We start from the raw sequence: 25,117 nt of genomic DNA, 5'->3' as shown, positions 1-25,117 counted from the left end.
GTTGCTCAGACAAAAATCTTGGGGTCATGTTAACTCTGCTTCCCCCAACCCCCATCAGGTAAAATCATCAAATAATTTTAAAATTACATTCTATCATCTCTCTAACTTACTTTCCTCCACCTCCAATACCTTACTCCAAGACACAAAATCTCTGGGATGATCACTTTATAATGTATATAAATGTAGAATTACTACGTTGTACACCTGAAACTAAGTGGATATAATACTGTATGTCAACTATAACTGGAAAATAAGACACAAAGATCTCTTTTCTGGTCTCTTACTCAACCTGATTCCAAGTCTTGCCCCCTTTTTTAACCCATTCCATATTGTAGTTAGAGTAATAGTTCTAAAATGCAAACCTGATCATGTCATATGTGCTTTTATTTAAAACTTTTTTAGGATAAAGTCCAAACTAAATATGACTTACAAGATTCATCATGGTCTGTCTTCTGCTTACCTCTCCAGCTTTATCCATTACCACACATAGTACCCAATACACTCCAGACCATCTTTTAGCTCATGCTCTCTCTTACCCTGGAGCCTTTGCACATGCTGTCCTTCTACCTGGGCCACTCTACTTGAATGTCATGTTCTGCCAGACTAATCCTACTAACTCTTCAGATATCCTCTGAGCTATCACTCACTTCCTCTGTGAAGCCTTCCTTGACCTACCAAATGTAAGTCAATGCCTTTCCTATGTGCTCCAACAGTACTCTGTACTATTTTTAATCTGAAGGGTCACCACACAATATAATAATGGCCCTTGTCTTATCTGAATTCTCTTTCAGATAATGACACTGGTCTATTTAAGGAAGGATTGATTTTATCTTATTCACCACTGTACTTCTTACGTAAGACACAGGGACTGATCCATTGTAGATACTTAATAAATCTTCGTGAATGAATAAATTTCAGAATGGAATGCATGTTCTTGCCTTATAAACTGCCTGCTGCTTATCCAACTTCTGCTGTCCACCTAGTACAGTGGTGGCGAACCTTTTGAGCTCGGCGTGTCAGCATTTTGAAAAACCCTAACTTAACTCTGGTTCCGTGTCACTTATAGAAATTTTTTGATATTTGCAACCATAGTAAAACAAAGATGTATATTTTTGATATTTATTTTATATATTTAAATGCCATTTAACAAAGAAAAATCAACCAAAAAAATGAGTTTGCGTGTCACAGGTTTGCCATCACTGACTTAGTATTTTCCAAATTTCAGTATTCCCTCTGCTTAAAGCTCCTCCCCCTTTTATAGAATGTTCTACTCATTTTTAAGTATCAGTTTAGTTGCTTCCTTGGGTAAGCCTACCCAATTCCTCTAGAAAAACAGAGATGCAACAACTCCTATACTAGTACATGCATTTCATCTATATGTCTCTAATAGCGGCTTAATACATGTTAGACACTTAACTAGTTGTTTAATGAATGCATAAGTAATTAGTAGGTAGTTGATAACCATTCATGTAATCTGAGATATGAACAAAGTTTGGGGAAGAACCAGTAATTTTAATGAAATAGCAATTTAGTAGATTTCAGTCTACAGTGCATTTGTAGGAGCCAGTCATTGAGGCTAACAAAAGAGGTTTTCCCACCATGGTAGGGAGTGCAGTTAATTTCTGTAACCCAAACACTTTTTTCCCAGGCTACTATATATATATATATATACATACATATATGTATATATACACACACACACACACACACACACACACACACACACACACATACACACACACACACACACACACACACTTTCTAGGAAAAACTGGTATTTGTTTCCTTTACCTTTTCCTAGTCCTTCCAAATATCTTGGATATGTGATTATGTCACTTTCTGATGGGGGAAGAAAACTTCAGAAATAAAAAGAGATGAAAAAAGATAAAACTTAAGAATTGATGTACGGTGTAAACAGCACTCGATTGTTCAGCACTAAGCTCTCAGATGTGCCATTTAGTAGCCATGTAACTTTAATAATGTTGCCCCTCCACATCTTAGAAGCATAAAAGGGTTATAATAAACTTTAACCCTTCGAATCAGATCTAACATCCTAAGAAACTAAGAAATCTGTGCCAACCAGTTAGACTTTTATCCCCATCATTTCCTAAGTATTAAAAAATAGAGGGGCTAAAAGTACAGTACTTAACACGTTAAGCGCCCAGTCAGTCACCGGTGACTGACACTATACTTTCTGTCCGGAAGACAATAAGGCTAGGCGCTTAACATGTTAAACTTGCTTGGAAGATTCTTTCAATGCTTATTCCTACTAAAATATTTTATAACTCAGAGATGTTAAGTAATTTATGTAGTGTTGACTAGTTTCCTTTTAATTATTCTATATAATAAAAGCCTAACATGCTAAGTGTCTGGTTGACCGGTCAGCCATTCAACCAATCAAAGCGTAATAAGCTAATGATATGCTAAGGCCGCTCAACCGCTCACTATGATGTGCACTGACCACCACGGGGCAGACAGTAAACCGGTCGACCAGTTGCTATGACATGCACTGACCACCGGGGGGCAGACACTCCAACTGGTAGGTTAGCTTGCTGCTGGGGTCTGGCTGATTGGGACTGAGCGAGACAGGCTGGACACGCTCTGGAGCACTCCCCGTGGTCCCTCCCCAGCTGGCCAACCTCCCGCGTCTCTACCCAGCCCCGATCGGCACTAGTGGGGTCCCTTGGCCTGGCCTGTGCCCTCTCACAATCGGGGGCCCTTCGGGGGATGTCGGAGAGCAGTTTTTGGCCTGATCCCACAAGCCAGGCCAAGGGACCCCACTGGTGCACTAATTCATGCACGGGGCCTCTAGTTCTCTCATAAAAAGCATCAGTGCATATACTGACCATGCATACAGCTCTCTACATCAATAACTGATCTATATCTTACAGAGAAAATACAGTACAATGGAGAGGACTCTGGAGTTGAAATCAGAGAAATCAGTGTTCAAAATCCCAGCTCCACCAATATCTAACTTTGTATCTCTTGACTATATAATACCTTAAAATTTCTGCCTGATCATCTGTAAAACAAGGAAGATATCTCACTTAAATTTGCTGGGAGGATCAAATGAAACAGTATATATAATGTGTCAGCATAGTGCCTGACACAAAGTAAAATTCAATAAATGGCAGTCAATATAATCTATTCTAGCATCTTAATATTTCAAAAATGTTGAATGGGATTAGCTCCGGGAACTAAGGAGAATTAATATAATGCAAGTTTCAAAAAGTGAGGATGATATACACAGTTATACATAAATTATTTTCGCAATGAATTAAGATTATATTGAGCAGTTACTATTTACACTATATTTTGAGCATATGTGAAATATAAATCCGCATAAATATTATCTCTGTGTTCACAAAGTTTTCTCGAGTTCACATATACACACATTTATAATCCAAAGCAATATGTGGTAAATACTGTAAAGCTTACACAAATAAGGTGCTAGCAAATTTAGAAGTGGGAGAAAGCATTTCTTTCAGAATTATCTGGGAAAATATCATGAAAAAAATTATCTAATCTGAGTCTTAAAATGAGGGTAGGAACCAGCCAGTGTTGCTCAGTGGTTGAACATTGATCCACGAACCGAGAGGTAGCCTGTTGGATTCCTATTCAGGAGACATGCCTCAGTTGCAGGCTTAATCCTCAGAGGGGTACGTGTGGGAGGCAGCCACCCGTGCACCAGGCCTCTACCCTATATAGTAAAAGGGTAATATGCCTCCCAGCACCGGATTCAGCGGAGCCGCGAGGCCTCCCGGCACTGGGATCAGCGTGACGGGGCAGGGCCCAAACCCCCTGATCGCCCTGCAGCTCTGTGTGTGACAGGGGGTGGGGCCACAACCTCCCTATCGGCCCTGCTCTGTTCCTGACAGGGGAAGGTACCCCAACCCCCTGATCGGCCCTGCTCTGTGCCTGACAGGGGGGAGCTCCCCAACCTCCTGATCGCCCTGCGGCTCTGTGTGTGACAGGGTGCGGCGTCCCAAACCCCCCCCCCCCCAACGGGCCCTGCTCTATGTGTGACGGGGTAGAGCCATAACCTCCCCATCGGCCCTGCCCTGAGTGTGACAGTGGCGGCGCCCCAACCCCCTGCTCTGTGGGTGATAGAGGGCAGCGCCCCAACCCCCTGATGGGACCTGTTCTGTGTGTGACAGGGGGCAGCGCCCCAACCCCGATTGGCCATGCTCTGTGCGTGACAGGGTACGGAGCTCCAACCCCCCTGATGGGCCCTGCTCTGTGAGTGACAGGGGGCAGTGCCCCAACCCCCTGATTGGCCCTGCTCTGTGCGTGACAGGGGGTGGCGCCACAACCTCCCCATCGACCCTGCCTTGAGTGTGACTGGGACGGTGCCCCAACCCCCCAATCGGCCCTACCCTGCGCGTGACTGAGGGTGGCATCACAACCTCCTGATCGCCCTGCTCTGTGCATGACCGGGGGCGGCGCCCCAACTCCCCAGTCGGCCCTGCTCTGAGCCCGACCAGAGGCTGCACCTAGGGATTGGGCCTGCCCTCTGCCACCCGAGAGCAGACCTAAGCCAGCAGGTCGTTATCTCCCGAGGGGTACCAGACTGCAAGAGGGCACAGGCCGGGCTGAGGGACCCCCCCCATCCCCCCCCCCCCCGAGTGCACAAATTTTTGTGCACTGGGCCTCTAGTTTTATATATAAATATAAGCTAACTCCAAATAATACAGCTACCCTTTGTTTTCCCAGTGACAAATAAGAGAACAGTGTAAACAACTATACGCTTGACCACTCCCACTAATTGAGGAAAGGAAAAACCTGGGAAAAATTCTTCACAAAATTTCTAAATTTCATTTCACTGATTTCTGACAGTGACAAATTTCCTGGTATTTTACATAGGTTAACATCATAAATTTATATACACAGACATTCTATCTTTAAATAGAACTACCTGAAAGATTGGTTGGATTTAGGAAGTAGAAATTCATGGAAAAGAATTTTTTATTATCTTTATATATATTTAACAAAATTAAATTAACAACAGCTAGATACTGCTTGCATAAAACTGGCTTCTGAGTATAAAAACTTAAATAAATTTTTTAAAAATTTCTACATTATTAATCTAAGCTATTTTTTTTCTTCTCACAATTTTTTTTTCATTTGGAAAGTATAGTCAATTGAAATTTTTTTTCTTTTTTTTTAAGGTATTACATATGAGTCCTTATCCCCCCATTGCCCACCCACCCCTCACTCGTGCCCTCACCCCAAAGCAATCTATAGATTCAATGCACTCCGCATTAAAATACCTATGGCATATTTCACAGACCTAGAACAAACTCTCCAAAAATTCATCTGGAATAAAAAAAGGCCCCAAATAGCTACAGAAATCCTGAGAAAGAAGAACAAAGTAGGAGGTATCTCATATACCAGATATCAAGCTGTATTACAAAGACACTGTTCTCAAAACTGCCTGGTACTGGCACAAGTACAGACATATAGACTAATGGAATCCACCCAAACCACTATGCTTAATTAATATTTGACAGAGGGAAGAGCATACAATGGAATCAAGGCAGTCTGTTCAATAAATGGTGTTGGGAAAATTGGACAGATACGTGTAAAAAAATGAAACTAGACCAGCAACTTACACCATACACAAAAATAAACTCAAAATGGATAAAGGACTTAAACATAAGACAGGAAACCATAAAAATCTTAGAGGAATCCACAGGCAGCAAAATCTCAGACATATGCTGAAGCAGTATCTTCACTGATACAGCTCCTAGGGCAGTGATGGCGAACCTTTTGAGCTCGGCGTGTCAGCATTTTGAAAAACCCTAACTTAACTCTGGTGCCGTGTCACATATAGAAATCTTTTTGATATTTGCAACCATAGTAAAACAAAGACTTATATTTTTGATATTTATTTTATATATTTAAATGCCATTTAACAAAGAAAAATCAACCAAAAAAATGAGTTCGCGTGTCATAGGTTCACCATCACTGTCCTAGGGCAATGGAAACTAAAGAGAAAATAAACAAATGGGACTACATCAAAATAAAAAGCTTCTGCACAGCAAAAGAAACCATCAATAAAACAACAAGAAAGCCCAATGCATGGGAGAACATATTTACCAATGTTATCTCCAATAAGGGTTTAATCGCCAACAATTACAGGGAATATATACAACTTAACAAAAGGAAGATAAACAACCCAATCAAAAAATAGGCAATGGATACTTTTCTAAAGAAGACCAAGAGACATATGAAAACATGCTCAAAGTCACGAATCATACGAGAGATGCAAATCAAAACTACGAGGTACCATCTCACACCTGTCAAAATGGCTATCATCAACAAATCAACAAACAAGTGCTGGAGAGGATGCGGAGAAAAAGGAACCCTCGTGCACTGCTGGTGAGAATGCAGACTGGGGCAGCCACTGTGGAGAACAGTGTGGAGTTTCCTCAAAAAACTAAAAATGGAACTCCCATTTGACCCAGTGATCCCACTTGTAGGAATATATCCCAAGAAACTAGAAATACCAATCAGAAAGGATATATGCACCCCTATGATCACAGCAGCACAATTTACAATAGCTAAGATTTGGAAACAGCCTAAGTGCCCATCAGCAGATGAGTAGATTAAACAACTGTGGTGCATCTACACAATGGAATACTACGCTGCTATAAAAAGGAACTCCTACGATTTCCAACAGCATGGATCGACCTGGAGAGCATTATGCTAAGTGAAATAAATAAGTTGGAGAAATATAAATATCACATGATCTTACTCATTTGTGGAATATAATGAACAACATAAACTGATGGACAAAAAGAGAACCAGAGACAGAGAATCATTGATCAGACCATCAAACCTCAGAGGGAAGGTAGAGGAGGGTGTGGTGAAGGGGGAGAGATCAACCACAGACAATCTATTTATAAAGAAAAATTTACGGAAGATAAGATATAGAAACAACTCTAACATGTGATTTTATAGTAACTGCTACAAAAACTGTATAACTAAAGTGCTAAAACGAATTCAAAACCAAAAGAAAAGTTTTTGTGAGGATTATGAGAAAATCTGGGAAAATATTTTAAATGAGCCAAAAATAAGTTAATAACCTTTAATTGCTTCTATTAGGGTTCTTTTGTTGTTGTTCTTTAAAATTATAAATTATTCCAATTCTTTCACTTGCTCTTCATAATGTACAAACAAGGGATATAACCTTTGTTAGTAACCTCAACTTTGCAAGGTGTGTCTTGAATAGTTCGCATATTAAAAATATATCAAAATTCATACATTTAGGTCAATAAATATATATTTTAGAAAAAATTCTACCTTTCCTTCATCCATTGGATTATCACTTATATGGACAATAGGTCCTGGGTGAGACTTAGATGACCTAGAAAAGAAAAAGTTAATAAGATTTTTTTGTGTCAGCTAAAATTTTCAATACAATTATATATTCATCACAATAAGAATAATGAATGAAAAATAAAGATATATTTATAAAAGATATAAATGTTTCAGTAAGTGATCAATAACAGATATTTAGCTCTTGATATGAATCGAAATAGAAATCAGAAAAAACAGTGACTGTTAAGTTGATATAAGTAAGAAAAATTTACAATTAATTAATTTGGATAAACATAAGTACTTTGGGTATAGAAAAGAATCTTCAATTTAGTATTAGAGTACAGAAAATCTATTCTCATGGTAGAATTCTCAGAGTTAATATTTTTAAATAAAGCAGCATCTAAAATATTGCAATCTTATTTTACTTAAATCTAGCCTCCAATTAGGGCATCTTATCCAGTTCCATAGTTAGACAAAAAGTAGGAAAAATTATATTATCTTAAAAAACAAATCAACAAAAGTAATGCCACCTATACTTGCTCAGAAAAAATAAGTCATGCAGATAAAAATGTAGCTGAACTGAGGCCTATACTGCATGAATAAGCACTTCTCTATTTATAAACTCCAGGTTGAAAGACCAGTTTACTTCATGAGAGCCATTTGTGAAACCACACAGACACCTACACCAGAACTACCCACCAGATGCTGTGGTCAACTCAAACAGCAGACCAAGAAAACCCACACCTTGTATCAAGGGACTGGTATCTACACTAATAAAAGAGAAAAATGGTAATTGGCGTACGGCGATACCGTTTTCATTGGCTAATCAGGGCTATATGCAAATTAACTGCCAACTAAGATTGGCAGTTGACTGCCAACTAAGATTGGCAGTTAACTGCCAACAATATGGCGGCTAATTTGCATATGTAGGCACAATGCAGGGAGGCGAAAGGGAAAGCAGGAAGAAGCCCCCTGCCACTGACAGTGATCTGAAACCCAGGGGGGAGCTAAGAGCTGGGGGGCAGGGCAAAGGCAGCCCCATGATCGGAGAATCAGGCGCCTTTGCTGCCCTGGCCAGTGATAGCAGGAAGTAGGGGTGGAGCTAACGATGGGAGCTGGGCAAGGTCGAAGCTGGCAGTCCCAGGAGCTAGGGGTCCCTTGCCTGGGCCTAAAGCAAAGCCCACAATCACGGCGCCCCCCGCTGCCACTGCAGGTCCCCGCTGCCTGGGCCGGACGCCTAGGCCAGAGGCGTTAGGCCTGGGCAGGGGCGGAGCCTGCAACCGCGGGGAGCTGGGGGTCCCCTGCCCAGGCCTGACACCTCTGCCGGAGGCCTCAGGCCTGGTCAAGGGGCCGATCCGGTGATTGGTGATCGGAGGGTGATGAGGGTCAACTCCTCTGGCTGAGGCATCAGGCCTGGGTGGGGGGCGGAGCTGGGGATTGGGGGGATATGATGGTCCCCTTGCCCAGGCCTGAAGCCTGGGTCAGAGGCATCAGGCTTGGGCGGGGGGGTGGAGCAAGCGATCAGAGGGAGATGGGGGTCCCCTGCCCAGGCATGATTCCTGGGCCAGAGGCCTCAGGCCTGGGCAGGGGCCAGAGCCAGTGATCAGGGGGAGATGGGGGTCCCCTGTCCAAGCCTGACACCTCTGGCGGAGGCGTCAGGCCTGGGCAAGGGGCCGATCAGGCGATCGGAGGGTGATGGGGGTCAACGCCTGAGGGCTCCCAGTATGTGAGAGGGGGCAGGCTGGGCTGAGGGACACTCTCCCCTCCCACACACACCCAGTGCACGAATTTTGTGCACCGGGCCCCTAGTCTATATATATATAAAAGGCTAATATGCAAAGTGTATCCTCGGGAGTGGTGGTGTGCAGGCGGCGAGGAGAGGAGAAAATGCGGAGGAGGAGAGGCAGGGAGGCGGGGAATCTGATAGGCCCTGATTGCTGGCCAGGCCTAGGGACCCCATGCACGAATTTTGTGCACCAGGCCTCTAGTATGATAATAATGTTCCTGCCACAAGAAGGAAAACCAGGCTTGATTCGCTATTACAGCTACACACACTAGTTAAGAGAGATGCCACAAATTTATCACCATGTCAAAGTGATATAAAGTTGTGGAGTGTAAAAATTTAGATCTATTTGTTTAAAAAGAAAAACAAAACAAAACAAAATGAAAATGAATCTTGCTGATTTTCATAAATTTTTATGTCTAAATTAGGTAAGAAAAAAAACAAAGATAAAATGCAAAGATAAGATTCTAAGACAAGAGTGAAAAGAAAAGTTAGAACTAAAAGTTAAAATCCTTAAAGCCCTTTAGCTCATCCAGTTTTTGTTGCTGTTATTGTAAAATGAAAACAATCATCACTATATCAAAATTAAGGAAAACTGTCAAATTAATTTTGCAATGTTACATGGCAAACATTTAGACTACATTTGCTAATTATTAAAATACTAGAGGCCCGGTGCACGAAATTTGTGCACAGGATGGGGGGTTGTCCCTGAGCCCAGCCTGTACCCTCTCTAATCTGGGATATCCCTCTCACAATCCAGGACCGCTGGCTCCTAACCGCTCGCATGCCTGCCTGCCTGCCTGATTGCCCCTAACCGCTTCTGCTTGCCAGCCTGATTGCATCCTAACCGCTCCCCTACTGGCCTGGTTGATGCCTAACTGCTCTCCTGTCAGCCTGATCGCCCCCAACTGCCCTCCCCTGCTGCTCTAATTGCCCCCAACTGTCCTCTCCTGCCGGCCTGATCACCCACAACTGCCCTCTCCTGCCTCGACCCGCCTCGTCCACTGGGACCCGCCTTCTCTGCACAAGGCAGCAGAGATGCCGGGACCGGCCTCCTCCGCGCCGCACGGAGCCATGGGACTCCCAGGCCTCACCACACAGAGCGGCCACTGGGCCCCGTCTCTGCTGTGCGTGCAGCCATCTTGTGGCAACCATCTTGTGACAACGTCACGCACAAGGGCTCGAGGACCACCTAGGCTTTTATTAGTATAGATATCAAGTAGTAGTTTAGATCAGTGTTTTACAAACATCTGTGTCAACACATTAGTGAGTCATAAAATCAACTTAGCGAGGCATGACAAGCATATAAAATAAAAAAAAATTACAAGATTAAAAAAAATAGAGCACTCTTGGACATGGACGTAGACATGATTGTGGGGGTGGGGTGGGTAGAGATGCAAGAGGGCAGAGGAGATAAATGGTGATGAAAAAAAAGATAAAAAGAAGACTGTTTTCACTTAATAAGAATAATTTTTTATTAAACTTGTGCTACAGTTTATACATATGTGAACACATGCATATATAATAAGTGTGTATATATATATCTACAGTTGTTTGTATGGAAAATAGTACAATAACTGATAAATAATAATAAAAGGAAATAATATTTGTTTCATATACTCACAACTATAACCCTACTTTTGCCCACCCCTATATATAAAGTATTTAAATGTACAAAGTACCAACAAGATAATACTTACAAAAGACTAATCTATATTTAATATCAAGAATGTCTGACAGATATTTAATGCAATATGAATTTAATGACTAGCTATTATAAAATATCAGCTATGGTACTGATACTTTTAGATATATAAGATTTGCTCAAACTCACAGTTCAATGGCTTTATTCCACATAATGACATAGCCTGAGAGTGTGAAGGACTCCACATTGACAATATGTATGTTACCTCGTTCAGTGCCCACATAGAGCCATTTACTCTGGAAAGGCAAATGGCAAAATGTAACCCTGCAAGAGAACACATATTTAAAAAATTTTTTAAAGATGCCTGGTATATTTTATTAATTGTATTAAAGAGTTAATCATGATATATGTAACTTATGGAAAGCAAAAAATGATATACAACCATTGTGATTAATATTTAATTATAAGCCATCAAATTTATCTACTCATTATGATTAATATTTAATTATGCTAATTAAACTTACGCTGATTCAAAGGCCTTACAGTAAATAGACAGCATGGCATAATAGAAAGAAGACAAGTTTGTAGTTAGAGCAGTTATCCCTCAGTATCCTTGAGGGATTCTGCAACCAATTCCCTGAGGATACCAAAATCCATGGTTGACCTTATATAAAATGGCACATTTGTGTATAACCTACACAAATTATCTTGTATATTTTAAATCATCTTTAGATTACTTATAATACTTAACAATGTAAATGCTATGTAAATGGCTATTATACCGTATTGTTTAGAGAATAACAAGAAAAAAAAGTCTGTACATGTTCAGTACTGATGCAACAACCATTGTAGGCCTTTTTCTTTCCCAAATATTTTAGATCTGCAGTTGGTTGAATTTGCAGATGTAAAACCTGTGGATACAGAACCTATGGATACATAGGGCCAACTATGTGTTTCAAATTTGTTTCACGTCATCCACTAACTGTGTTACTTTAGGCACATCCAGGTTTAACCTTTAAGCAACAAACTATGAGTACAATACCCACATCACCCCCAGGTACTACTATATTCCTCAGGAGTCATTAAACACTAGTATCTCTCAGGATCCGTGCAGAATGGTCTTCCCATGTTTTTCTTCAATTCAAATACCACCTTCACTCAAATTGATATCCCAGTATTTCCACTTGTCTATCAGGCTTGCCTTATAAGAGAGGGTCTACTCTCTTCACTAATTTGTAAGCCCCTGGAAGGGCAGAGATCCTCTGTACTCAAGCTGAGACAATGATATTGGAATATAACTCAACAATCACCCCTATGTCCTGATTATATGATAGGACTTCATTGACAAATTATAATAATTTACATGCATGTATTAAATTTTATCATTATACCAACAATTTCAAACATATTCTATATCAGCTCATTTGATTTCAAGGCAAAGAATGGAAACTATCTTGTCTTTTTAGTAGTACTTTTAAAAAAAAGGTAGTATGTTATGAAAACATATAATCCTCATCTTTTCAGATTCTAATTGTGTCTCTCAAAATAGACTATTTAAATTTCGATGAAATAGCACTTAGAATAACACACTGATAATAATGACTGCTAGACTGTTAATACTCAAACTAGGTATTAGGCAAGATATAGCATACAGAAGCTTTGCTGTTCCCATTAACACACAATTTCATTCCTGAGAATTTTCTAGGTGAAAACATTTATCAAATAAATGTACGTGCAACTCATGGTCTCACTATTTTCTATAGGTAATGCTCATTTAAATAAATACTTAAGGTTAACTATTTTCTATTGGATGTTTTATAAGATAAAGCCATTTTTCTAAAGGATTTACATATATTTAACAGAGCACAGAAAAGCCTACTGACTCGAAAAATAATTTTATAGTACCATATTACCTCACAAAGTAGAAAGTTCACAGTGCCATTCTGAAAACTTTAGAACTATTTAGGTTTCAGAATTCAGAACTTTCTAGATTTTAGAAAGGTACATAATCCATATTTTATATATTACTGAATGTGGGGCTAGTATCTCATAAACACTGAATATTTTTGAGATATAAATTTAGACAGTTATAATTTCCATATAACATTATATTAGTTTTAAATGTACAACATAATGATTCTATGTATGTGTATATTGTGAAATGATCACCACAATAAGTCTAGCTAACATCATCACTACACATGCAGTTAGACATTTTCTTGGGATGAGTACTTTGCAGATTTATTCTCTTAGCAACTTTCATATATGCAATACAGTATTATTAACTATAGTCACTGGAAGTTTCTTAAAAAATTAAACATACATCCACAATATGATCAGCCCACTCCATTCCTATGTCTTTACTTAAAGAAAGGAAAGCATATGCCTATAACAAGATTTATAAACATATTTATGGCACCTTTGTAATAGCCAAAAACTGGAAACAATCCCAAATGTCCATGTCCATCAACAAGCAAATGGGTGAACAAACTGTGTTATATACTTAGAATACTATTCACAGGTAAAAAAACAAAACAACAACAACAAAAAAACACTACTGATGCATGCAACAACATTGATGAATTTCCAAATACTTAGGATGATTTAAAAAATCCAGAAAAACAAGGATGTGTTGTATGATTCCATTTACATATTATTTATATGCAATAGAAAATGCAAACTTATCTGTTGTAACAGGAAACAGATTGTTGGTTTCCTGGTGATTACAGGGGCAGAGGCTCATAACGGACAGAGAAGGGAAATTCCTGTTCAAAATGGTGAAAAGTGGAAGGTAAAAAGAAGTCACTGGTCCATAACGGTTTTGAAATCAAATTGGGAAATGTTGGATTTTTCTTAATTAGGTTTCAAGACCTGGGAATAGTCCTGTGTGGCTCTCAGCTCCATGCTCTTAATCATCCTTCCTTTTTCACAAAAGGCGGCATTTACTTGCAGCTGAGGACTTTTATCAGCCTGCGCCTGGCAGCAGCCTCCTTTCATTTTGTTCTCTCTCTGGCTCTTCAACCCTAGCTAGCAATGTTTCTGCTATAAAATTTTCTGAAGAAAATTGTGAGTCTTAAATTTCACTGGGTTTTACTCTATTAGACAAAAATCACACCCACAAATCTTTCTGAGATAATCTCTTCTGTATGTTGGCTCCTATTGAGAGACCTGAAGGTTGATATTCTTAAGCTTCCTAGAGGCTCTCTGGTTTGGTTGAAAGGATCTGTGGAGGCACACACATAACCTCTTAAAAGGGTCCTTTTGTGTGACTAAACACTCTAACCTTTTGGTCTTTAGATTTTTAGTAAAACACTGTACAGCCACACCCTCATGTTTTTCTCTATGCCACATTTTCCGAAGCAAACTTTTAGCCAGATATATCAGGGTGATAATTTCCTAAATTATTAAAAGTCTTGGATCCTTTAATAATTCTTCCCTCAATTTTTTCTCTTTTAGCATCCTATATTCCTATATAATAAAAGCATAGGTGGCGTCACATGTGACGCCGCCACAAGATGGCCACCACAAGATGGCCGGCAGGGGAGGGCATTTGTGGGCGATCAGGCCGGCAGGGGAGGGCAGTTGGGGGCAAACAGGCCAGCAGGGGAGGGCACTTGTGGGCGACCAGGCCTGCAGGGGAGGGCAGTTGGGTGTGACCAGGCTGGCAGGGGAGGGCAGTTGGAGGCGACAAGGCCTGAAGGGGTGGGCAGTTGGGAGCGACCAGGCCAGCAGGGGAGGGCAGTTGGAGGCAACCACGCCGGCAGGGGAGGGCAATTTGGGGTGATCGGGCCAGCAGGGGAGGACAGTTTGGGGTGATCGGGCCAGCAGGCATGCGAGCAGCTAGGAGCTAGTAGTCCCGGATTGTGGGATTGGGCCTAAACTGACAGACGGACATCCCCCAAAGGGGCCCAGATTGGAAAGGGTGCAGGCCAGGCTGAGGACAACCACCCCTCCCCCCGCCCCATGCATGAATTTCGTGCAGTGGGCCTCTAGTTTTATTATAAAGTAAAAAAAAAATTCAGATTGTACCTTCAACCCTCTCCTTGGAAATCTCAATATGTTAATCACTTACATATTGTGCAGGAAATACTTCTGATAAACTCTCTGCTGCTACATAACAAGGAACCAATTCCTCCAGTTTCCAAAAACATGTTCCTTTCTCCCTCTGAGCTCTCACTGGCAGCAATCTCCATGTCAAGTGTCCTACAAACACTAGTTCAAATTTAGAGCAATTTAGGCTTTTCTGTAATGCTCCTCAAAAATTCTTCCAACCTCCAGCCATGACCTGGTTGCAGAGATTTCCACATTTTCAGGTATTCCATACAGCAGCATCCCACTTCTGGGTACCAAAATCTGTATTAGATTTTTACTGCTGAATAACAAATTACCACTAACTTAATAGCTTAGGACAACACCCCCTTTCGATCTCAGTTTCTGTAGGTCAGAAGTTCAAGCACTGCATGACTGGGTTCTCTACTCAGGGTCTTAAAAGGCTGAAATCCAGGTTATTAACCAGCCTTGAAGATCTGGGAAAGAACAGCTCTCAAACTTATCTAGGCTTCTAATCAAATTCAGTTTCTTGAGATTGTAAGACTGAATTTCCCTTGCTATGAATCCCTCTCATGTTCTGAATCTTTGTCATGAAGAGAGCAGGACCTTTTAAAGGCATAATTGATTAAGTCAGGCCCACTAAGGACAATATCCTAATCTTAAAGTCAACTAATACGGACCTCAATTAATCTACAAAATGTCTTTAGACTAGTGTTTATTTGAATAACCAAAAGCAGAAATTTTGGGACCCATTTTAGAATTCTGCCTACCACACATACATAGTTAGGAATAGATGTGTTGAGTTATAATGATATATGTAAACGCTACCAAAAATTTTTCCAAAGTGATTGTAATGCTTAAAACTTCCACTAGTAGCTTATGAAAAGTTACAGTGGTGTCACATTCAAGCCAACATTTTTGCCATTCTGATGGATGTTAGTGTATCTAGTAGTTTGCATTTTCCTGATGACTATTGTCTTTTTTAAAAGAAGCCAGGATATTAACCCTTTGCGGTCGTATTAAATGTGGACCTGGGTGTCGTACTGGTCGGAATTAATTTCCATTGAAAGAGCAGTGATACATAACATGCAAGATTATGAAGGATAAACAAGATTTATTAATTCTTTTTTGGAACTACGTCACTACTAGTAGAATCACTACAAACGTTATCACTTTATATGTCAGAGTCAGTATTCAAGGTGCCAAAATAAAACTCTTCATCGTTACTTTCAGATTCGCAGTACACTTCTTTCGGTAACTTTCTTTTTGCCATTTTGGAGTATTATTTTGAAATACCTTAACAAGCGAGAATGCCTAATTACTGTTGAACGTAATTTGTAAAGCTTTATTTGAAATTCTGCGAAGTATCTCCGAAGCTTGTCAATTTCTTCACTCTCAAAAGGCGACTGACTCGCCACGGTGTTTTGCATGGCGAGTGTGGAACAACCGCGTTTGTTTATATTGAGTTTCGATATCTCCGATTTGTCGGGGCAATGTTTTGGATCGTGACAAGGTCGCTTAGACACTTCAGAGCTTTCAGAGAAATTATGAACTGATACATGAATGAATAGAGTTAAGATTCGTACGGTTCCTTGCTGTGGTGGCTGAGAGTAGACATACGACCGGAAAGGTAAAAAAGCTTTGGTGGCTGAGAGTAGACAAACAACCGCAAAGGGTTAAAAAATACAAAGTTGAAAAAGATGGGGTTAATTATTCTATCATGTATTTTTAACATAAACTTCTAAAATGGCATCCATCCATATTGTTTATAGTTACTATATGTCTGGGTCTTTGCTTTAACAAATTATTCAAGCATTTATTCATCTTTGTTATCTCAACCCCTATCATAATCCCTGGTACACAGATGGTATCTCATATTTGGTGAACTGAACTTAATTTAACTTCTAAATTTTTTTTCATTTCCAAATGTGAAGCACTGCTTCCATTCTATATTCCTCCTAAGTCAACCAACGATTTTATAGTCCTTTCAGCAGTCTAAGACATAATTTGCCTGAGCCAGCATTGCATTAATACTTACAGGAACAAAATACAGGAGTGGGCAAAAGTAGGCTTACAGTTGTGTGTATATGCAAGTTTATTCTTGTATTATCATTAATTATTATATGATTTATTTGTAGTACAATTCTAAACTTACTTCTGTCCACCCCTGTATGCCCTACCTCTATTTAAAATTAATCTACTTAAGTTTTCCTACCCAAAACAAAGTGTTTCCATTCATTACTTTGTCTTTAGTGTTTTTCACAAGACTTAGCTCCTGTTGATAGGCAGAGCTAAATTGCTCTTATATTCACCTTTGATTATATAACCCCTCCTTCCATATAACCCTTTTATACCCGAGTACATTTTAAGGCCCTTGTGCAACCAGACTAATCTCTTTCAATGTCTCTCCCAATTTCCTTGCCAGAATTGCTTAGTTGTTATATATAATTTTTTTCTAGGAAGTTATCGAACATTTCCTAATCATCTTTCCTTTTACAGAATCAAGGTCATCAAATCACAATTGTCTTTCCTCAAACACAGATTTTTTTTCTTCCTAAATTTTGTCTCAGTGCATGGTTCTCTATACCTAGAATTCCCAAGGTGACCCATCATTTCCATATCACCAACAAATTATCTTTGTAGGTTAGAATTAGGTCCAGAAAAATAGATCCCTCTATCTACCTTCCTACCAGGCCTGGAAACCATTCTATTCCTGTGTTCCAGACTTGAATCTCATCCCACCAAATTGCTCTCATGTCTAATGCTTGTACACTTTTCATTACGCTGCTTTCAAGGAAAAATATTTTGCTGATGTGACTCAATTAGCACAAAAACTGTAATTCTAGGTCTTTGATTTGTTTCAATATTATGATTAATTTTTTTCTTGCACAGAAGTATGAGCAGTGAATTAATTCAAAATCTTGGGAAGACCTGTATACATTTTCTAAGGATTGGTATCTAGCCAAATACTCTTTTACAGCTATGCTCTATTCATGTGCACTGTGCAAATTATAAGCTTCATACATATGCAAAGTACAATATTTAGGTAGTATTATAATGAGAGTATAATGGATTAAATTAGTTTCTGTTCCTACATTAACTTATTTATGCCACTTAGAAAATCTGATGCCAGGGAAGCAGTCAGTTCCTGAAGTGCCTTATACTAGTAGGCACCAACTCTCCCAATGTTGTGTAGGTATCTGAATGAAGTGCTCCACTTGCCAAACAGTTTTGTTCTTAAGAGGACTTTGGACATTAATGCTTCATTAATTAGGATGTAATTTTGATTACTAATGTATTCCATGTAATACTGTATTTTCCTAATCATAAGTACATGGTGCTTGCATGCTCATTTTATTATATAATAAAATAGTTATATCTATTATCAAATAAAAGAGCTGTGAATCAGAGTACTATAAATGAACTGTAAATCAGGGTTAGAATAAAGGAAAAATATTTATCTTTAAAATGAGTATATTAATTTCAATATAGACTCAGATGTTCAGGTGTCTAACATATTTATGGTGAAAAAAATATATTCTCTGAAATTGCACAAAGAAATTTTTCTGGACCTCTGAGAATAAATAATTTATATGAAAGTGCTGTATAATCAATAAGGAATTACATAATTAAAAGATATAATTATTAGAGAATAGTAGTGGGATTTAAATGAGAAAGCCCATATATATAATTAAGTCTTCAGCCTTCAAATGCTTCATATATTGTTATTTAAAAACTGTTATGCAAAAATTTAACATTCTAACTCAAGGTAACAGAAAAAAGACTAGCAGATAGTTGTAGTTGCTTATAAACCCATGACTTCCTCCCAAATAAACTTCCTTTAAAGGGAAAAATAAAGTAGTAGCCAAATGAAACATGATCTAATAAGGCAATTACCAGAAAGAATTTGCTTGCCAAACTCTAAATTTCGACATAAACAAACAACCTCTACTTTACAGAAATAAACCCAAAGTGCATAATAACAAGGTTCCCCAATATCAAGCAAAAAGGAAGGAGATCATATTAGTTTCCTAGGGATGCTATATTAAATTACCACAAATTAAGTGGCTTAAAACAATAGAAATCTGTTCTCTTCGAGTTCCAGAGGCTAGCCACCAGAAATCAAGATGTCAGCAGGCCATACTTGCTTTGAAGGCTGAGAATGTGTTCCATGTTTCTCTCCTAGCTTCTGGTATTGCCTTGGCTTGTAGATGCATCACTTCAATCCTATCCCTGTCATGCTGCAGTGTTCTCCCTATGTGTCTGTCTCTTTTCTCTTCTAATAAGGCCACCACTCATATTAGATAAGGGCCACCTTAATAACTTCGTATTAACTTGCTTATACCCACAAAGACCCTATTTCCAAGAAAGATTCCATTCTGGAGGTTCAGAATTCAATACATCTTTTGGGGGACACAATTCAATCTATAACAGGGGATGGGGCAGTAAAGGCCATGCCTCCAAGGTTGCAGAGGATTGAGATGATGTAGCTACTACTACTGGCAAATTATTTCTTATGGTTTAAATTGTATAACAAATAAATCCCTAATAAGAGATAAACCTTAAAAAAAAGAGAGAGATAAACCTGGCAATTGGCATAATAAGCTACATTCAAGTCAAAGCACAAACACACAAGTCATATGAGAGATTTCTGTGATCAAGTTGTTCCACTCTACACGTATCTCATAGATATATTCATATATGTGGATAAATACTTACATATAACAATATTACAACACAGCAAAATGAATAGCCGACAGAAAATGATATAAATCCACTAATAACAAAGATTGACTGAATAACTTATGGTACTTCCATACAGTGGTGTATCATGCAGTTACGAAATGACTAAGGGAGATTTAAATGTGTAAATATGAAACAATCTATCAGATAAGGCTACAGAAAAAATATACAATGTCTTCCCTCTTATGCAAAAACAGAAGCTGCACAGAGATCTCAGCTTTTATAAACAGACTGCCAGTATTTCTAAAAGGACCCGAAAGAAATGTGTGTGGTTGCCTCTGGAGAGGAAGATGGGTCTGAACGGGGAAAAACAACTTCTTGTCACTGGATATCCTCTGAAGTTTTTAATTATTTTTTAGATTGTGCATAAAGTCCATCACAGAAAAATAAAATCAAAGAATGAAATTCAAAGAAAATAGCAAATATCCTATACAAAGGAAAACAGAGATTCTTACCTTTCTCTACAAAACTTAAGTGAATGGAGTATGGCAGGTCTCTTTTGACGTAAATTCCATAAATGTAAGGTATCATCAGCCAAGGCACTCACAAGAGCTCCCTTAAAAATAAAGTGTAATATATTTTATATAGAACACAATTTATAAATATTAAAGGTACTAAGGAGCTGCCAAAAAATATCCTTCCCAAATTTCTAAACTTTCTGCAAATAGATTTAGTTCTGACAAACATTTGCCTCACCCAAATTCTAAACAGCAGGTGCAAAACTGTGTGTTGTGTACTTATGCACACAATATGTGTAAAAGAAGTTTTAACTTCTTCAATAAAGTATAACTTATTATCTTAAACTAAAAGTATAACAGGATCTATTTGGATATTATGGTTCATTACTAGCTATGTAAAATTAGAGGCCAGACTATATATAATTACTTTGTCACTACTATACATATCTCCTTAACTAAAAGAGCAAAATATGATATGAGGTAACCTTCCAGTTTTATTTGGCTTAAGACAAATCCTATAAATGTGCTATGCCTAGATCATAATTCTACTACTAGAATAAGGAAAATAAAGATTGCATTCAGCACACTGTAATTTCAATGTCCAAAGGGTTGAAAAAAACGAACTAATTTAGAAAGTTGAAACATCTGGTACTATTAAATACTATTAAGTATGGAGAAAAAATTCAATGGCATTATATGAAGATCATGCAGGGCAATCAGTCTCATCCCAGATCTGACAAATCAGAATTTTTAGAGCAAATACCTATGCAGGTGTAGTTTTCTTAAAAATTTCCAGAAGTGATTCTGATATGTGAATAGACTTAAGTCTCTAGACTAAGACTAATTAATTAAGACATATGTTTTTTCTCAAAAGATTAAGATACTCTTCTACATTGAGAGAATAAGGCAAAAGATGCAACATGAAGAATTTATATTAATTATATTAATTTCAAAAAAGATTTGTAATTCCAAATTATGAGAAATTTTAAAATCTCCTTTTTAAAATAAGAAAAGTTTCTCATTTATCTAAGAAAATTAAAATAGCTCTGAAGACAAACTTTACATTAAGTGATCTCTCCAAATCCTTTTCCACATTTGGAATTTAAGAGGGCTACTCAGTTGTGCTACTCCTAGTGCTACAATGACTGTTGGAAAGCAGAAATAAGTAAAGTCCACATACTCTCACTTTCACCGGAAAGCATCCCCTTATCTGTATCACTATGAGGCAGAAAAACTCAAAGGATGCAAAGTATCAAATATTTGTATTCTTCATTCTTATTTCCACTGTAGTTTAAGACTATGCCATCTTCTTTCTCAAGATGTTAGTCCCATCTTAAAATCTCAAGGAAGAAGGGAAGATGTAGAGTCAAAACGGCAATAACAGCTGACCTCCTCCTATTGTGGCTCCTTTATCTATAATTTTTCCAAACTGAAAGTAAATAGCTATTCCCAATTGTCAGATTTCCATAGCCATACTCATTAAATATTCATGTTTTACTAAGCATTTTTTAAAACAATGTCATTTTAAGTACTTAAAGATAGCATTTAAGCATATAAACTAAAACAAAATAGTCATATCACAGAACTGTGATAAATCCTTTGATGAGAAAAGAATCTTTTAATATGAATAATGATAGCATAAACTACTTAAGATTTCTAAAATTTATGTGTATAGGTAATCAATTTACAATGTTATTTAAATTGTACTGCTCACAGTACTGCTACAGTACTGCTTTAAAATATAATCAAATAATCTTAACACAAGTGTAAAGGTGGAAAATAGGTGAGAAGTTGCCAGGAATCAGGGACTGTGAGCAGGAAGGGAGGGAGTGTGATTATAAAGGAGGAACCTGAGGACATTCCTTTACAGTGGTGAAAGTGATCTGTATCTTGTCAATAGTGGTCATTACATGAGTCTATTTTTGTGTTAAAACTGCAGGAAACCACACACACACACACACACACACACACACACACACACCCCAAGTGCATGGATAAACTGGTGATGAAATCTAAAGGTCTTCTGTAATCTCAATAGTACTGTTCTTATGTCACTTTTTGGCTTCATATTATACTACTGTTATATAAAATGTTACTATGAGGGAAGCGGGAGGTGCACAGAACCTCTCTATTTTGAATCAAAACCAGCCTAATTATTTCAAAACTAGAGGCCCGATGCACGAAATCCATGCAAGAGTAGGCCTTCCTCCCCACCCCCCCCCCCCCCCCACCCCCCCACCCCACCCCGGGCTGCCAGCACCGGCTTCCCTCTGGCACCCAGGACCCAGGCTTCCTTTGCAGACCCAGCTTCATCCGAAGGTTGTCTGGAAGGACATCCGGTCTAATTAGCATATTATGCTTTTATTAAAGATAAGAAAAATTTAAAAAAGAAAAAGTAATCTGGGTCCTCAAAAAGAATATGGGTTCGACAACTTTCTATATTGTGATTATTTAAAACACTTTATAATGCTGATCTATGCAGAGCCCTGAAGTTTAAGACAAACAAGCAAAAACATGCTTCCTTTGACCCTGAAAAACCTACACATTTGCATATTATTTGGATCATAATTTTGCTGTTTTCTATTGTCACCTTTAGATCTTTAAACCCATCGTGCCTTTTTAAATCCTCTGATATGAACAAAAACATTTATCAAAAGCCAGAGGTACCGAATAATTTTTTTTATCTCATACATAATTCTCTCTAAATTCTCATAAGAATTTAGGGGCAAAAATAATGTTCACAAATTATTCTCCTATCTAAAGATAGCAGAGCCTTCTGGAGTCATTTCTCTTTCTTCCTCTTATGACCAGCTTTTTCTGCCTGTCCCTACTTCCAAAAAACATCTATTCTCAGAGTCCAGCAAACATTAAAACCTGCAAACACATTGTTTACTCTGCTGATAAAATGGGGTTTGGTTTCTCTAGCTCCTTCTAAACTTCAAAGTCTATCAAAAAGAAAGATATCACCAATTACTTCAACCAATAAGTGACACAAGAACTTTGGACAATAACCAGTTTCTAATGTATTTTGGTCTCCTAGTTGTATTGTAAAACAACTCATTCAAGAAGTACATTTTGTTATTTATAATAAGCTACGATCTTTAAAAACTATTTCAATATAGATTTTTATATGTTCTATAACTTTCAATATCACTAAAATAAAATTTAAATGCAGCACCCTGTACCAAAATGATTTACTTTATACCATTCTATTTGCAACACTGTTTTGAGAAACATCTTACATTATTTATGTAACTATCCACAAAGATGCCTTAACACAGGAGTGGAGGACGTCCGGCCTGTAGGCCGTATTAAGGCCCATGAAATCATTTGGTCTGGCCCTCCCAAAGCATTAGGGTGAGTTAATTAAATGTTTGACCAAATATAGCAGGCTAATTTTTAAGTTGATAATTTTGTATGGCATGTGAATGATGTTATACATATCCAAATGGCCCTTGGCAGAAAAAAGGTTCCCCACCCCTGTCTTACAGTGAATTACTATTATCTCTAACCTATAAGAAATTAGTTTTTGTTCACATATGTCAATATCAATGAAGAAATCTGAAAGACAAGATGTGGCCCTATTTTGTACATAAGTAGGAGAGATTAAAGCAACTCACTAACCTCATTAATCAGGAACTGGAGCTGGATGACTGCAGCTCCACTGTCATGCTGGCAATAACATTCTACTCCTGGACGACCAAAGCTGTCATTAATTCCATTAAGGAGTTTATGCTGTGTGTGGGCTTTTTATAGAAATTGGTAAATTATATAATAGACTCATAAATATTCCAATGACCTGATATTCAATACACGCTAGTTACCGAGGTTGAGATTTAGTGTTAGGTTTACTATGCAACCTAATCAGGTAGTTTCTGCTAAAAATCAGAATGCTCAATGATTACAGGTCTAAAAGAAATAACAGTACTAAAAAAACGCAGCAATATACAGAACCAAGACAATATATACTCTGGCCCAAGTTTTTTCTTTCACTTAAAAAGAGGAATAAAGATAGAGCTTCCAATTTTGCCTAAGTTAGCAAACAAATCTGAAAAGCAGACGAATGTCATTTTGGAATATTGCTCGTAAATAATCTTTTTACAGGCATTGTTCATTCCTGTAATGTCATTTTAAAATAGTTTACACTAAAAATATAATGAAGAACCACATAACTATGTTTGTAATTGTGCCATGATACTATATCATTAATAAATGTATCAATTTTTACAACAGGCTTGAATATAGATTAAAATGCAAACTTCTATGAGTTTGCATATAATAACTGCAAGCACACAGCATTTTTGTGTCAGGCATTATATTAAACAAGTTATATACTTTATATATAGTCTCACCCCATATAAACAGATAAGAAACTGAAGCACAGAGAAATTAAGTAACTTGCCCCAAGTCACACAACTAGAAAGTAGCAGAGGTGGAATCTGAATAAGTACTCTGGCTCCAGTCTACACTCTTCATTAATAAGGTATGCTGTGTAAAGAACAAAACAAAAATCCTAAACACTTACAGAATGTACTACATGCCAAACATTGTTTTATGCTTTTAACCTTCATAACCTTGCAATAAGAAGGTAGACATTTTAATATGCTGCTATACTTATCTACTTTTTACTACTAAATAAATATTAATAGGACATAAAAAGGCAAATCTAAAAATAAAATTTGATAGGATTTAATAAAATTACAGCATTCTTTATACAAATTCACATTCAGGTGTATAGACTATTTATACATTCCATTGACACATGTCCTAGGGTTCTTCTTAATTAGAAATAAGTGCAACAATTCTCATTTTCTATCCATTTTTTACTTTTGACTTCTAAAAATATTTCTAGGTAATATTTACATTCAATGGACTTTTCTGCATTTTATTACTAACAATTAACTTTTATTATTTTATAAATAGACTAATTGAGCCTGTTTAGCCAATAGTACCCTACTCTTTAACGCCTTGAAATTATTACTGTCATCATCAACAGTAGTACTTTTGCTATACCAATTGCCCAAACGCGACTATAGAAAACTAGTCTACAAAGTGCTACCTACTTGGTGGTACCTAGTAGGCCAAGGAAAGAAATGTCTTCATCTCTGTTCATCC

At 38.0% G+C, this 25,117-nt stretch overlaps 1 protein-coding gene across 11 annotated transcripts in view; it reads right to left on the bottom strand.

Moving 5' to 3' along the window:
- The window catches only part of STXBP5 (syntaxin binding protein 5), a 154,588-nt gene that overhangs the window by 103,467 nt on the left and 26,004 nt on the right, over positions 1-25,117 (bottom strand). For all 11 annotated transcript variants that reach the window (XR_004968790.1, XM_036316933.1, XM_036316935.1 and 8 more), the window contains exons 3-6: positions 23,627-23,708; positions 20,000-20,100; positions 10,941-11,075; positions 7,306-7,369 (exon numbers count right to left, since the gene is read on the bottom strand). Coding sequence is in view for 10 of the 11 variants with exons in the window: in XM_036316933.1 (XP_036172826.1) it covers positions 7,306-7,369; positions 10,941-11,075; positions 20,000-20,100; positions 23,627-23,708 (382 nt within the window). In the remaining variant the exon portion in view is untranslated. The remainder of the gene's footprint in view (positions 1-7,305; positions 7,370-10,940; positions 11,076-19,999; positions 20,101-23,626; positions 23,709-25,117) is intronic.

Source organism: Myotis myotis, unplaced genomic scaffold, assembly GCF_014108235.1.
Source record: "Myotis myotis isolate mMyoMyo1 unplaced genomic scaffold, mMyoMyo1.p scaffold_m19_p_7, whole genome shotgun sequence".
Lineage (NCBI taxonomy): Eukaryota > Metazoa > Chordata > Mammalia > Chiroptera > Vespertilionidae > Myotis > Myotis myotis.
The sequence above is the reverse complement of the archived record's forward strand: the minus strand, read 5'-3'. Positions and strand labels throughout refer to the sequence as shown.